General features: G+C 52.3%; 1 protein-coding gene across 2 annotated transcripts in view; it reads right to left on the reverse strand.

Annotated features, from left to right (window-relative positions):
• Nucleotides 1–10,747: 10,747 nt before the first annotated feature.
• The window catches only part of SCARB1 (scavenger receptor class B member 1), a 68,232-nt gene continuing 62,826 nt past the window's right edge, over nucleotides 10,748–16,153 (reverse strand). The window contains exons 12-13 of one of the 2 annotated variants that reach the window (XM_059138818.1): nucleotides 15,525–15,653; nucleotides 10,748–11,776 (exon numbers count right to left, since the gene is read on the reverse strand). In XM_059138818.1, the coding sequence (XP_058994801.1) occupies nucleotides 15,525–15,653 (129 nt within the window). In that variant the 3' untranslated portion in view covers nucleotides 10,748–11,776. The remainder of the gene's footprint in view (nucleotides 11,777–15,524; nucleotides 15,654–16,153) is intronic. The other variant, XM_059138819.1, reaches the window with a different exon arrangement.

Consider the following 16,153-nt stretch of genomic DNA (forward strand, 5'->3'; position numbering starts at 1 on the left):
AGGTCACACAGCTAGTAAATATCAGATCCGGGATTCACACCCAGTTCTGACTCTAGAAACCTGCGTGTTCACTGTTACTGCTGATAAACCCCAAAGTAAGATCTATTTTACTGGTTTTATATAAGATAAACACATCCCATGAATCTGGCTAATGAAAGACACCCACATACACACCTCCAGGAAGAGGTTTCTGGCCACAAATATGCATGCGTAGATCATATAACTCACAAGCAAAGGCGCGTACTGCTCAAAAACTGACAAAGTGTTGTCCAGGATGCATTTCATTTGGCCCACATGGTATTTTATTTAATTGGTATTTTTTGCCAATAGTTAAAAATCAAGAAATTTTACATTTTTAAAAACCATCTTCTTTTGAAAATTTAAAAAAAAAAATTGAAAGACTTGGCAGCAATTGCCTACATCCTAATAAGCCAGCCGTCAGCATGACTCAAGGCAAAGCCAGGTTCTCAGATGACATAAAGGCAGCCCTGGGCAGGGGGGATGGGAGGGAGTCACTCACCCAGAGCACAACACACAAGCACGGGTCGGACAGTACACTTCCACAATGTTGCTTATTTCCATCAGTCTTAGCCATAATGGTGTCAGTTGTGTACCTTTAAAAATGTCAACAAAGAAAAAAAAAAAAAAAAAAAGGGTGCCTGGGTGGCTCAGCGGGTTAAGCCGCTGCCTTCGGCTCAGGTCATTATCTCGGGGTCCTGGGATCGAGTCCCGCATCGGGCTCTCTGCTCAGCAGGGAGCCTGCTTCTCTCTCTCTCTGCCTGCCTCTCCATCTACTTGTGATTTCTCTCTGTCAAGTGAATAAATAAAATCTTTAAAAAAAAAAAAAATGTCAACAAAGGGTTGCTTTGGGGCAGGCAAAGCATCTGCTAACCCCCCACACCCCTGGCTGTCCAGCCAAGCTCTGTGCAGGACATACCTCCACCGTCTGGCTAGCATTCAAGCTACCCTACTAAACACCTGGCCATCCAGGCTTATTAACACAGCTGCTGGGTCTGTGGGCATTTGAACTCACCTGCACTGATCTACGTCCGTCCTTGAAAGACGATGGGCTTACACAGAGCGAAAAGCCACAGGAAGGACTCACCTGCTCGTGTTGACAGTGACACCTCCTGGTGACGGCCGGTATTACAGCTCAGCTCCACTAGACCTCGTCCTTCGGGAAACTGTGTCTTACGTGTTCGGGTTTGTTCCAAGACTACTTTGCAAACGTGTTTCAAAACCTTCTCAAACTCTTTTCAGCCTGAGCTGCATAAAATGTCCTCTTTGACTATCCTCATGAGGGCCTGGGAAATGAACGGGGCAGGAATTCTAATTCCAGTTGGCCGGGACACAGAGGGGTCAAAGTGACTTGCCTGAGGGACACAGTGAATCCAGGCTTGTCAGCAAACGGCTCTAGCCTCCAGGCACCGCCGCCTGCCTGATCTCCAGGGCTGATATCATGGGAGAAGCCATGTCCTTCCCTCGAACAGCTGTTGGGGCCACGGCCAGAGACCACAGATCCAGGCACACCATGAAACAGGATCCAGAGACGCTAGTGTCTCCTCAGGGAGGCTCCGTCCCCTAAAATGGAAGAAATCTTGCTGCCCCAGGATGAGCAGATGGGGTGGGTCATGGAAACAGACAGAAGATCCCAGAGACCAGAAGAATGTTCCACGGTTCTGGAAAACTGCCGCGGGCCCGGCCTCCGCTCTCATGGCCTCCGCAGCTCATCATTCCAGCCCATCTGCTGAAATGCTTTCCCTGGGGGAGAGGAAGTCCCATTCTGTCATGGAAGTCGAGGAGGTAAATGAGACCTCGTTTGCAGAAATGTGCCTCATGGCCAGTGTGGCTCACATCTGTGGCTTAATGCGGAGTGCAAACGGCTCTGTCTTGAAGGCCCGCCTGTTTCCCCAGCCAAGCACTTCTGAATGTTGTCAACTGGGGTGTAACGAAGGCTTTGTGACAAATGTGCCATGAAATTTGGAGGCACTCATGACTCTGGACTTCAAGATCTTGCCATTTGGCCTTCACCCTTGGGAAGACACAGCCGGCCCGGGCCCCCCGGGGAGCTGGCTTCTGACCCACAGAGAAGGAGGTCAGAGAAGCAGGACGTCCCCCTTCCAAACCGAAGCAGTGGACCCTAGTCAGAAGTCCTGGGCGGCTTCCCACCCCGCGCCTGCCCCCCTCTGCTGCCCTCTCTTTCAAGTTTCCTTGTGGGGTTTGGAGAGCCAAGTACTATTTTTAGAAATGTTTATTCTTACGCCTCTTCTTCATTCTCAACCTCTCTGTGATGAGCCTGAATGTTCCCCTGCTGGGAGCCTTTCCACAGTGGTCGGGCCCATCCCTGGTGGGCAGGGCCCCCTGCTAGATGGACTCGGGGTCGTGGCTGGGGGAAACGAGCCTGGCCATCCCCTTTCACTTCTCCACCTTCACAGACTCTCCAGAGCCAGGACCTGCCTGTCCCTTTGGTTGGAAAGGACATTCCTCCAAGCTGGTTTCCCCCGTGGGATTCCAGGAAGGATAAGAGAAAGCAGGAGTTCCTGGTCACCAGCACCAGTGATGAGTCCTGGTGAGCGGAACGGGACAAAAAGGGAGCGTCTAGGGCAGGGGCAGACTTGGCTGTCCACATTCAAATCTCGGCTGGGACTCTGACCCGCCGTAAGACCTTGGACATTTACTCTCTTGCTCTGTGGCCCTACTTTCTTCATCTGTAAAACCAGATGAGGACGACAAAGCCATTCATTTGGGTGATGAGGGGACTGAAGCAAGCTCACATCGAGGGGACCGAAGCAAGCTCACTCACCGCACACAGTAGGCTCTCAGTCAACATTAGCAACAACCTGTTTTTCCGAGAGGAAGCTGTACACCAGGGCCCAGCTCTGCTCTGACATGTTCTATCTGATGGGCATCGAAAGTGTTCATCAGGACAGGGGGACCAAGCGCAGCCGGACGGCCCGGGCCCTGCGCTCATGGGAATTCCCCGGGAGACACAGGAGCCCCGCTGGAGGCGAGTCCCACCCCCCAGACTGAAAGAATCACAATCCCTTCCCCTTGGCCAATCCTGGCTTCTGCGGACTTCGCTAGTTCCCATCTTCACGGCCCCCTTAACGTCACACAGATATACTGCAGGGCATCTTTCTGTGTGCAAACTGTCGGCTTGTTCAACGCAAGCGTACAAGGGAGCACAGATTGTGCAGTCCCCGTCCATCACGTTTTCGGTTTTTACCTACAATTTAGCCAGTCTTGAAGTACAGTCGTGGCTCGGTCCCGCAGCGCCCCCTGGTGGCCGCGACCTGCACTCGCGCTCTCCTCACCGCAGGTCACGCCCCCTCCCCCCCAGCTCGGCTACTCCCGGATCATTCCTTCCTTTATTCAACGAAGCCTCATTGGCACACACACCTGACCAGGTGCTGGGGACGCAGCGGGGACCCCACAGACCCAGTGCCCAGCCTCAGGAGCGTGGAGTCCAAGGAAGGAGGACCAGCGGGACCCGATGCTTACACACAGGGATCAAACTGGGAAGGACAGGTCCTCAGGGGGCCTGGATTGCAAGGATGCGCCCTCCCCGAAGGAGGTCACTTAGAAAGCCAGAAGGCAGGAGAGGCATACGACGTACCTCAGTTTCCTTGCCTGCAAAAGCGGCCTGATTCTCCTGTCCCAGCCGTTGCAGGGGTGCTTTGAGGGTCCTGTGGCAAGGGGCAGGGAGCTGGAGAGGTTTTATAGCCTAGAGTGCCTCCTGCTGGATCCTTCTGCACCACACCTATCCCCACTGCTCTCTCCACACAGCAGAACAGCCCTCATGTCACTCCCCAACTTAAAGCCCTCCAGTGGCTCCCATTATGCTGACAATCCAAACTACAGGGATCAAGTCCCTGCCTGACCCTCCATCTCATCTCCTTCCAGTTCCCCACCCTCGTGGCTTATTATACTCCAGCCATAGCCCACTTGTTTCTGGTCTGCATCTTGCTACCTCAGGGCCTTTGCACATCCAGTCCCAACTCCTAAAGTGCTCTTTTCCTGGTTCCTTCAGATCCCTCAGGGATCAGCATCAATGGCACCCTCAGAGGACACTTCTAGAAACACTCCTAGTAGCCCTCTCTCATCATGCCATCTTGCTTTTATCACTTTCCTGACTTTCACCACTCTCTGGAGGTATCTGACTTTTTCCTTTAGTTGTTTGCTGTCTCCCCAACTAGAATGCAAGCCTGTGAGGGCAGGACCTCTCCTGCTTTACCCACCACCACATTTCCGAGGCAGAGAACATTGGTACCATAACAGATCCAAGTAGATCCCTTCTGACTGCTTTTGGGCACCCCTGGTTTCAATGTACTTCCATGCCCAAAACCCTTGGAATTCTGCCTTTGGGCTGTGAGAGCCCCCTCTATCCTCCTGGGATACCCCTTGACTCAGGACACCCCTTTATCTCAGCCTCTCCGACTGAGGGACCCAACCAAAGACAACTCCCAGTATATATATGAGTACCCGACACATCGTAAGCTCCCAGAAAAAATATGTTGAAGGAAGGAATGCATGCATGCATGGACACAGCCCTCTCAGCTTGACCCCCCCTTAAGATCCAGCAAGTGCCCAACTGGGTAGATACCTAATAAATGCTAGCTGGATGATTAACAATTTTGTAATAGTCCCCGACCCCACAGAGAATGCTCACACATCCATTTCGATCCCCAACCCCCATCCCGCCAGGGAGTTCTCGGACAGTCATGGAGCAGCAATCTTCACTCCCGTTTCACAGGTGGGAAGCCCAAGGCTCAGAGAGGTTACAGATTTCTCCAAAGGTGACCAGCACCTGGAGAAGAACAGGGGTCAGCACACAAGGCCAGAGCCCTTTCCGTTGCGTGCAAAGGGAAAGCAACATCACATGACTTTGGTTTTTATTTTTGGGGTGTCCCTCTTGCCTATAATACCCTAGAAAGGGTCAAGGCCCCTTTGAAAATCTGAAAAGTATTAAGGAAACACTTCTTAGAAAAAAATGTCATTTCTACCAAATCCCATTTCTTGAGGTTACACGTTTTCTGAAGCCAGGCTGTGACCCCAGGTAACATCCCTCCAATTTAAGGAACGCCCTCGGGGCTGATTCGCAGGACCCCACAGGCCTCCAAACAACCTGTGTGCACAGCTTGCCCTCCAGTGGCCCAGCCTGGAATTGCCCAGAAGTCATGCCCGCCGGCAGGAGGAGGGGAGGGATATTCCTCGAAGCCCCCAAGAGGGCCTTGATCATCAAGGTGGGGAAAAGCCGCAGGGGCTTCATTAGTGGGGGGAGGAACCTTGTGATGGTTCACACTTCAGAAGAAGACCTCTCGGGCCACCCATGGAGAACGGACTGCCTGGGACACGCAGAGAGCCTGGAGAACGGTGGGCCAGGCTGCTGAGGCTCCGAGGGAGGGACCCCACTGCATCACCCAGACAGCATCAAAACGGTGGGCTGGAACACAGCGTCCCCAGCCCCAAACCCCTCACGTGGGGCCACCAACTCTTGAGCTCTACACTGCATGGCAGGTAACAAATGATCCTCGTTTATTTCAGATGACGAAACCTACCTTAGTGATTTTATGCACCATGCGTGGCGAGCTCTCAACCAATGTTGGAAGAGTGGCCGTCTGAGCCAACAAAGGAACAATGGGCTTATGGCAACTACAATTAGGACTTCTGGTATTCCAGAACATTCTGGTATTATTTAGGGTATAGATAGTGTCCTGGGAATTCCAAGATGAGGGAAATCTGGGTGAGCAGAAGTGATCAGGGAGGCTTCCTGGAGGAGAGGGCATGGCTGGAATTGAGCCTTTGATGGTGGCCAGGACTGAGCGAGACGGAGAGGGAAACCCTCCGTACAGGGGTAACACTTATTCCACAAGCAGAGTGGGAAGATGGGGGAGTGCAGGTCTTACGACAAGGAGCAGTGCGGAGCTCTCAGATGGGGCAGGTCTAGTGGTACCTGCATGAATAGCTTTAAACTTTAACAGTTACAGTTTTAATGGCTACTGGAAAACATGTAACTTGCCCCATTGGACCCACAACTTGAGATACAACTGCTTTTTTATTTTAGACAATTCTTTAAGGGGTGCCTGGGTGGCTCAGTGGGTTAAAGCCTCTGCCTTCAGCTCGGGTCATGATCTCAGGGTCCTGGGACCGAGCCCCGTGTCGGGCTCTCTGCTCAGCAGGGAGCCTGCTTCCCTCTCTCTATGCCTGCCTCTCTGCCTACTTGTGATCTCTGTCTGTCAAATAAATAAATAAAAATCTTTAAAAAGTAAAAAAAAATACAATTCTTAAAAAAAAATGAGTCAAATTTTTAAAAACTATTAAGTTAACAGAATCATGTGGTAGGTGGGGGTTAGGACGTAAAGTGAGCGGATGGGGAAACACCTCAGAAAATTCCTTAGACCCGATGTCACATTGAAGTCTGACAAAGGTCTTTTGAAGCGTCGGTACGGCTTCCTTCCAGCGCTGGGCCACTTTCTTCACTGAGCCCTGAATGAAGTCGTTGGATGTGTTTATGAACCAAGGTTGTACCAGAACACAAATGAACTTAAACCTTACGAAACTATTCAGAACCAAGACGTTCACAGTGCAGTGTTCCTTTGGGACAGACACGTACCCAGCAGAATGCTTTATGGATAATTGCCTTTTTTTTTTTCTTTTTTTAGAAGCGTGTAGAACTCCATGCAAGAATTGTTAGAAGCATCTGTGTTGAGGCTCAGGCACAGGGAAATCTACAGTCCTCAATGGTTATCAACTCAAGTTGGGGCATGCTGGGTTCAGCTTCCGGGAGAGAACAAATGGAGGTTTCAAGGGAACTCGGAGGCGTGGACCCTGGAGCTTCTCACCAGCAGGTTTACCCAAGGGCAGGCCCAGGCAGCAGAGACCATACTCCCAGCCCCGCTGTCCCGCCCCCACCAGAGGGACCGTCCCAAATACTGGTTTCCAGAACGAATCTCGAGATTGAGCAATCCTTTTGCAATCCTGTTGCGAATGGGTGCTTTTTCCACTTTGTTGCTTTTGACAACTGTGCAGAGAGGTCAAACAGACTTGTCAGCTGACCGGTCAGCAAAAAGACTTTTTGGTGACAGACGGCCCTCTGATTTTTGCCCACGACTCAAGGGTGTGAGAATTGAGCGACACAGCTATTGGGGCGTTCCTTCCTCTCCCTGTTGCTTATTTTTGTCAACAAGCTTTTTCTATCTTACATCTACAAAAATAAGAATGGAAATGATGGTAAATTTGGTCTCCTTCTAGTAAGTTTCGTCATTCGAGGATACATGAATCAGTTGGGGAAACCTCATTCACCTCGTTAGGAGATATATTTCCAGGCAAATAAAAACCACAGTGAGAGGCGCCTGGGTGGCTCAGTCCTAAGCATCTGATTTTCGCTCCGGTCATGACCTTGGGGTCCTGGGATCTGACTGGTGTTGGGGCTCTACGCTCAGTGGGGAGTCTGTGGGAGGATTTTTCTCTCTCCCTCTGCCTCTGCACCCCATAACTTGCAAGTGCTCGGTCTCCCTCTCACTAAAAGAAATAAATAAAAAATATATATTTTTAATGAGATTCCACTACGAAGGACTAAATTTTTTTGACTACCAAGGTGCTTATGTTGGTGGTGGTTGTTAAGCACCACACGGGAGGCACTCATACCTTGCTGGTGGGGCTGCCGAAGAGGACAGCTGCTAGCGACAGTGTCAGCCACGACCTCCAAAGGTTAAACCCAGAGTCCCCATAGGGCTCACCAATCCCACTCCTGGGTATTGATCGTAATTGTCCCAAACTGGAAACACTTAAATATCTTGCAACTCCCGAATGCCTACAAACCCCAGTATACGCATACAACGGCCTTCTACTCTGCAAGAAAGAGAAAGTGTTTTTGTTTTGCTTTGTTTTCTTGAGAAACAAACTGTTGACACACTCAAGGACATGTGTGAATCTCAGGACGGATGCCAAGTGAAAGAGGCGGTGTTAAAAGTCCATATCCTGTGTGATTCCGTTCTGAGGACATTGTCAAAAAGGCAGAACTATCCAGTTGCCAGGGGTTGCCTCAGCAGAAGGTTTTCCTGCAAAGGAGAAGCAGGAGGAAATCTGGAAGGAACATAACATTGTTCTGTAACTTGGTTGCTGGTGGTTACCGGAATGTGTATGTTACAATTCCTCGAACCATACACTCAGCTATTCCACTCTGTGCATTTAAGAAAATTCAAAATATGTGTAAAAAGGGGGACGCATTCCAATAGAGTCTTTTTATATATATATATTTTTAAGATTTTTATTTATTTATTTGACAGACAGAGATTACAAGTAAGCAGAGGAGACAGGCAGAGAGAGAGGAGGAGGCAGGCTCCCCGACGAGCAGAGAGCCTGATGTGGGACTCGATCCCAGGACCCTGGGATCATGACCCGAGCCAAAAGCAGAGGCTTTAACCCACTGAGCCACCCAGGCGCCCCCCCAGTAGAGTCTTACTTGTCTGTGGTGTAGCTAGCAAATAGGAATGTTGTCCGTCAGTGGTGTACCTACAGAAAATGGCAGTCCAGACCAACAAAACGTTACCCTTTGTGATCAAAGGAAGAAATTAAAACACTCATTCGAACTTCTACCGATGCTTATGCTGCAAAGAAGCACAACAGAGCGATTCATAATACTTAAAGGCATAAATTCTATAACATTTTGCTAAACTTCTAGGGGAGAAGGAAATAGGCATTCAAGACCGGCCGTGTACTAACGGAGAGCTGGTTTGTGTGTGTTTTTCAGGGGTTGTATCATATTTAGGACCCAGTGGGCTGTTTAAAGAGTGATGACATGGTCTTATTTTGTTTTTTAGGATTTTATTTATTTGAGAGAGAGACAGGAGGGGCAAGGGAGGAGAGCGAGAAGCAGGGTCCCCGCTGAGCAGGGATCCCAACGCGGGGCTCCATTCCAGGACCCCGGGGTCATGATCGGAGCTGAAGGCAGATGCTTCAAGGACTGAGCCACCCAGGCGCCCCCTGACGTGGTCCAGGACCACAGTGTGTGGGAAAGTGCATCCTGGGTGGCTACTTAAAGATCAGATGAAAGCTTCTCGATGTCCACGTTGGAGTGAACGGGTGGATGGTTCCACAAAAAGCCTCGGGGAGGTCAGGTGGCACAGGAGCGCGGAGGAGGTGAAGGCCTTCGGATCCCAACCCCCGGGTCTGCACCTGCCGCGCCAGCCGCCCACAGCGCAGAAGTCAGAAGACAAGGCTTCCAGCCCAAGGCTGGCGTCATCACGCTGCCTCTGACATCATCACGTCGCCTCTGACTTCTCGCAGGGCGATCCCCACGCCTCCAGCGCCATCACAGGCCTCTCCGTGTTATAGCACGTGTACGTCATCACCGGGCACCGCCTACACCATCACGGCACTTCTGACGTCACCGGCCAGCCTGTGACGGGGACGCACGTCCTCCCGGACCCAGACGGGCGCGCAGCCTTTGCCACGTGAAGGACGCTGCGCCCGGCCCGAAGGGGCCCCTGTGGCCTGGGGCGGGGCTGCAGGTGACCTCCGCAAGCCCAATCCAGCATTAAAAATGTTTCAAATAGAAAAAAAATTTTTTTTTAGTTGCATTTGCAACAGCACTGCTAAAAGATGAATATAGTAATGCGCGGTTGGAAAACGTCTTTTTGACCTAAAATTTTGGGTTTCTGCTGATCTTCCAAGAAATGCTATTGCTTTTGTGGGTCCCCAACAGTACTGTGGGCCGGAGGCTCGCTGCGGGATCTGCCCTGTGCCTACCTGACCCTGGTGGGGGCCACCTTGGAGTGGCGGAAGGCTGAAGGGGCACCCAGGGGACGGTGGGGGTCTGCCTCCACACCTGGGCCAGAGACAGCCTGCCAGGGCCCGTGTAGCGGCAACACATCCCAGCTCCCCAGGCGGTGCCCCATGGAGCGCAGATGCTGCCTAGGCAGGGAAGGACGGACCTTCAGAATGCTGTGTGTTTGCAGGAAGAGAAAACTGGACACAGCGTAGATGTGCATCAAGAGGAACCGTGTGAGCATCTGTACCAGGGAGACTGTGCTGTCATTTACAATAATGAGGAGCAGGGAAGGATGTCCAAGACAGGAACAGCTGGAGGGTCTGCTTGGGTGGGGAAAAAAACCAAGAATGACACATCGTCACGGGAAAGATCATGATGGCCAATTTACATAGCCCTTCCCATGTGCCAGCCGTGTTCTAGAAGCATTCCATGTCCTACGTCCCCGAATCCGCACAGTGCCAGTCTCCAACAAAGCCAGCTACTTTCTCCACTCCCGAGACACAGAGCTGTCAAACGACTTGCCTGAAGTGACGAGTGGTAAGATGCAGAGCGGAGACTCAAACCCAGGCCGTCTGGCTCCCACACTTTGTGTTACGCACTGCTCTTTTCTGCTTCTTCCGTAACAAGAAAAAGCAAAAGCCCAGAACAATACTGAGCATTTCCTACAGGCACCTCGATTTGTATATAGAGGCACAGAAAAAAAAGCGTAGCCAGGCTCCATGCCAAAGTGGCAGGCTACTTGGGACACGGATCACAGCAGCCTGAGAGCCTACTCTTTCTAAACGAGAACTGCATTCATGTAGTATTTATGTAAAATGTTAAATATAAACAAGATTGAAATTTTAAAACAATAGAAAGGCAAGTCAGCAGCCCAGCTGCTCCTGGCAGTTACCAGAAAGGAGCTACTGACGAAGAGCCCAGAACTTCCCAGGAAACCCCCCGCTTCCCCACAAACACGCTGTCACAGACTCGAGCTTTAACTTTTAAAAAAGGTTTATTACTTCAATAGTGAATTACTTTTAAAAGATGATAAATTTCACTTCTGTTGCAGTAGAAAAGAGGCTGAGGCTTGCCCCAGAGCGGGAGTCGCGGGTGGATGGGTCTCCCACCCGACCAGACCGGACCCCCGGACTGATGGGGCCAGGCTTCCGCACCTCTGCCCCGGCACCTAAGAGCCGAGAGCCCTCGCGGGGGGCAGCTTGGGGCGGAGCGTCCCACCACCCACAGTGGGGAGTGGCCGGCTCAGTATACAGGAAGGCGTCAGTTTAGGCTGGAGGAAGGGGGCCCCAGGCACCCAAGCCTGTTCCCCGTGCGGACTTCAGGGAAATCAACGTCTGCTTGGGGAATGGGGAGACAGTGGGAGCAGCCTTGAGACGCATCTCGAGCTCACGTGTTTACTGAGGCCTGTGTGAAAGGGCCTCGCCCCCAGCCCAGACGGACGGATGAGGGCCAAAGCTGGGCAGGACTGGGCAGCCCCCTGCCCATAACGGCTTTGGCATGAGAAGTCTGTGTTCCCGGACTGGGTTTGGGGACAGTAGCCGGCCCCTCAGAGTAAAAGGTCTGTCCCGTGTAGCTGAGCCACCAAGCGGGGACTGCAGTATTTCGTGACTGGTGGAGAGGGCACTGGGGGGGAGGAGGCAGCAGGCGCCGGGGCCCCCTGGATGAGCAGGTCAGGCTGGGCTCTCTCAAGGGAGGGGACCCAGTGCCCACGGCACTGCGGGTCACTTGGACGGAAGGTTCCAGACTCTCCTCGTTGACCAGCTCTCCGAGTCTCCTCAGCAGCAGCTCCATCCCTGAGTGTGCCTGCACACGTCTGTGCACGCGTGCATGTACACGTGCTAGGGGGTGTGCAGTGTGTGGACACGCGTGTGGCAACTGGGGGGCTCAGACTTTAGGACTGGTGGGCTGTCCGCTAAGAGAGTCCTGAAGAAGCGGGGTACAGGAGCTGGGGAGCCGGTCTGGCTGAGCGGCCGTGCTGGGCTGGCTCGTGGCGTCTCCAGGACCCTGAGGAGGAAGACAGGAGCTGGATCACGGAGCGGGATCAGGGAGGCCCACCCGCATCCCCAGCGCCACCCTTGGCCCTGCACCCACATCCTCCGGCGAGGAGACAACCCCTCCCACGTCCCCCATCAGAAACACCCATTCATCAAGCTCGAGATCAGAAAAAGCTGGAGTGACGTACGGACCCCTGAAATGCAGTTACGAGGGCGTCCTCTCTCACTACACACCATCGTGCCCCGCCCTCACCCCATTTCCGAGGTGGGAAAAACCAAAGCCAAAAGGCATTTGACTAACACAGTGAGCAGAGCAAAGCAAGGGCTCCAGGCCTTCTCTGCAATACTGTGAGCCGCAACACTGGAAACCAGCTAAAGGTCCACCAACCGGAGAGTGCATTTTTTAAATAGCATCACAAGATGGCATTGAACCTGAACAGCTTTCACAAACCCAGACCTGCTGAGGCGAAAAGCCAGTGGCCGAGGGACCCATGAGAATTGCTTGAATCCTCTATTGTTCCCGGATATATTTATACAGACGTAGAGGGGAAAAGCCTACACACCAAATTCCTGGCAAGGACGGCCTCTGGGGGAAAAGGTGAACCAGAACAGAATGTTCACAATTCATGTTGTTGAGTCTGGGTGACAAGGAACGGCAGATGCTGTAATTTATCTTTTACTTTTTTTTTTTTTTTTTTTTTAAGGTTTCTCAACCAAGTTGTTAAAGACGATGATGATAAGAACTGGGGGTGGGTGGGGAGGCAGAGACGGGGTTCTTCATCCCTCTGAGCCCTATGCCTTCCTTCCCCTGAAGAAGGGAGAGGCCTCCCAGCAGCAGTTGGGGCTGGGATAGCCCGAGTACCCTGGCCCACTTGCAACCCCAAGGGCTTGCGTCTCCAGGCGGTGAAGAGAATTAAAACCCCTACTCTGTGCAGAACAGAGGCAGGGGGAAGCGTTGGACTCTGGCCCCTCTCCCTCTGAGACATTTCTAAGGCTTCCGGGATTGAGCCCATTCAAGCCAGGGGCAGGAATGGGGGGTACATCGAGGCCAGGCCAGAGTGAGAGCAGCCTACCCCACGACACACCACCACAGAGAGGCAGCGTGGGACACCTGCGGTGGTCACAAGCTCAGCAGCTTGACCCAAACAGCCACAGCTTAAGAAAGCCTTGCTCAGAAGTGAAAAGGAAAATTAGTCCCAGACTGAAAAGACGCCCTGGTCTATCCGCAGGAAGACACATGTAACAAATCCCCAAGTTACCAGAACATGAACCAGATTCCTCCCCTTCCTCTTCCCTTCCACCTTAGTTTGCCTGAGGAATGAGGACTTGGAATCCGAGAGAAACTAATGAGAAGGTAGGAACGGTCCAGGAACATTTCCCTGAAGGGCTTCCGTGTACAGTTGCCCAAGATGTTCACTGCACAAGTGAGCCTAGCCAAGGGGGCTGTGAATGAGCTGTCAGCCTCCATTTGCCAAACCCTCTGCCCTCAAGCAGGCCAGGTCTGCACAAAGTGGATGTCTTTCTTATCAACATAAAAATGCTCTTCTTGGCTAGTGCAGGCCCCATTTCCTGCTTTCCCCAAACAAGGCAGCCCTTCAAGACTGTTCCCATGCTCAGGTGAAAGGCAAGATGTGGGGGGACCCACACCTAGGCTCTGCATAGGGTAGAGACCACCATGCAGGGATTCTAGGTCACCAGGACCACTGGTCACTTCCCAGGTGCCTGCCTCCCACCCCAAACCAAATCCTATGGGACATGACAGGACACTGTGTTCCCCAAGCACACGACTGGTGTGGAGGCTGAGCTGCCTTCCAGAAGGCAGGGCTGTAGAATCTCTAAGTCAAAAAGTTCCCAAATAAATAAATAAATAAATAGATAAATAGGACACCCCAGGTTTTGGTTTTGTCTTATGGGAGAAGGGGCTCGGCAGGACATGCTGGCCGTGTCCCTGGCAGCCCAGGGCTCAGACCTCACGGAACCACCAGCCCTATCTGTGCTAAAAGGGAAGAAAGCCCTCTCTACCTCTGAGGACCCCACCCCTGCCCCCCGAGAATGCCCAGCAAGTTTCCACAGAAGGGAATTGTGGCGAGAAGGGGGTAGGGGTCCCCGGAAGGCAAGCTGTACACAATAAGGCATCGTGGGGGATTCTGGGGAGACAAGGAAGGAATGGGAAACAAGCGTCCAGCTAGGACACCCTGTTCCCGAGCCCAGGGACTGTGTCTGCAAGGAGGGTATCCGGGGCACGTTCAGTCCTGACGTGCTCACCCCCCTCCCTCCTACTCCCCGATTGGCAGGAGGAGCCACCCCACCCCCAGCCTGGCTGGGGACACAGCTGTCCCTCCCTGCTCACGGGGCTGGCAGCTGCTGAGCCCACGACTTTGCATTTTCTCTTTTATTTCCACCTCCAGCCCTGGCAATCAGAGCCAAGTGGAGGCAGCCAACTAGCCCCAAAGAGCAAGGCTGTTGCCTCACCCGCGCTCTGTGGCTGTCAGGAAAGCTACTTAAACCCAAGCAGATTTGGCCCCAGAAGCTCCAGGGGGCAGCCCATTTTTGAGAAACCAAGGTAACAGCCATCTGTCACAGGTACGACTGTAGAGCGACTCACCGCTGCCCGACACGAAAGTCTAGGGCCCAGGGCTCCGCCGGCCACATCCCCGAGCAGCACTAAGACCTCAGACCTAATGGATCCCGGCCGGGAAGGCGAACTCCCGCAGGCACGAGCCTGCTTCTTCCGGAGGTAGATTGCCAGATAGTATCCGTGCATCCAGTTAAATCTGAATGTCAGGTAAACAACCGAGTTTCCAGTATACCCATGTCCCAGTAACTGCACGGAACACACCTACCCTAAAATTCATTCAGTTTACCTGACATAATCCTTCTGTTGTTGTTTCTTGGGGGGGAGGGGCAGGGAGGATAAGCGGACCCATGCCTCTTTGCTCTATCTGGCAAGCCTACCCTCAGGCTGAAACCCAGTATTCAGCAGGCGCTCAGGTGATGCTCAAATTCTCTTTTTCTTGGTCATCCCAGATTCATTGATGTATTGATTTAATTCCGGTTTGCAGGGGGTTTTTTGTTTTGTTTTGTTTCCGAGACAGAGCACATGTGAGAGGGGGTGGAGGGAGAGGGAGAGAGAGAGAATCCCTCTCTCTCTCCAGGGAGAGCAGGCTCCACGCCCAGCACGGAGTCTATGCGGGGCTCGATCACAGGACCCTGAGATCACGACCTGAGCCAAAATTCAGCCTCGGATGCTCAAGCGACTGAGCCTCCCAAGCGTCCCGATCCGAGATTTATTTAGACTCTTGTTTCTCAAACACAGGATCATCTACACCTGAACCCTCTTGGGGGTGTCCATTAAAATACATATTCGAGGACTCCACCCATGATGCTACTCCAGAGGGTTCAGAAGGATGTCCGGGGTCTGCATGTGGAGCCAGCTTTCCCGCAGAAGTCCACCGCACCAGAGGTCAGAGCAGCAGCTGGCTTGAACCCCGATCCTAGCTTCCTAAGACAACCTTGCAAATAAGACAGCAGCCCCCAGAGCGCCACGACCCTCCGCCTCCTACCAGGCCTGGGACCAAAGAAATTGCCGATCGCTCTGAATGCAAAAATAGGCAAGTAGGAATTTTGAGTCTGTAGACACTCGAGGTGCAGCTTAAGCTGAAGACAAGCATAAGATCCAAAGAGTTTCGAGCCACCGGAGTTCTACTCGCTACGGGAGGGGGAGGGGAGGGGGCCGCGCAGCGTTACCTGGTACCCACCTACAATCTTGCTTCTTGTAGCACAGTCCCCTTGGGAGCTGATGTCATCAGGGATTCAGAATAGGCCTGAATGGCCTCCTTATCCTTTGAACCCTTTTTACTACTACTCCAAAATAAATAGCATTTCTCCTAGAAGATAACCAAGCTCATTTATAGTTGACACCATAGCCAAACACGGAAGGTTGACACGCTTCTTCAGTTTCCGGAAAGCAAGGAGCAGGGTGTTAAGTCCAATAAACCATTAACGCCTGAAGATGCAGAGACGTGGAGAGCGGGTGCCCTTCACCAGAGACAGAAATGCCTTCGGGAAACGTGCTCGGTCCGACGGACGAGCCCCGCAGGAAAGGGTCCGGCCACCTGAACGACTAGGGTTTGGACACTGTGAATCAAGGTGGGGAGATGGGCCACCGTGGGCAAGGCGCATTGGCCAAGAACCAGCGGACCGAGCAGGTGGTGTTTTAAATCGGCCGAAAACAGAAATTTCTGTGAAATTTGCTATTTGAAAGGAATAATGTAAGAAGAAAAATTTCTGGGAAATTAAAATATGTTGAGTTCATCAGCATATGATCTCTTCTTTTAAAAAATCAGGACATGGGTAGAAGAAGAATCAATGAAACAAGATGGGATTG

The sequence above is a fragment of the Mustela lutreola genome, chromosome 11 (genome assembly GCF_030435805.1).
Source record: "Mustela lutreola isolate mMusLut2 chromosome 11, mMusLut2.pri, whole genome shotgun sequence".
Classification (NCBI taxonomy): domain Eukaryota; kingdom Metazoa; phylum Chordata; class Mammalia; order Carnivora; family Mustelidae; genus Mustela; species Mustela lutreola.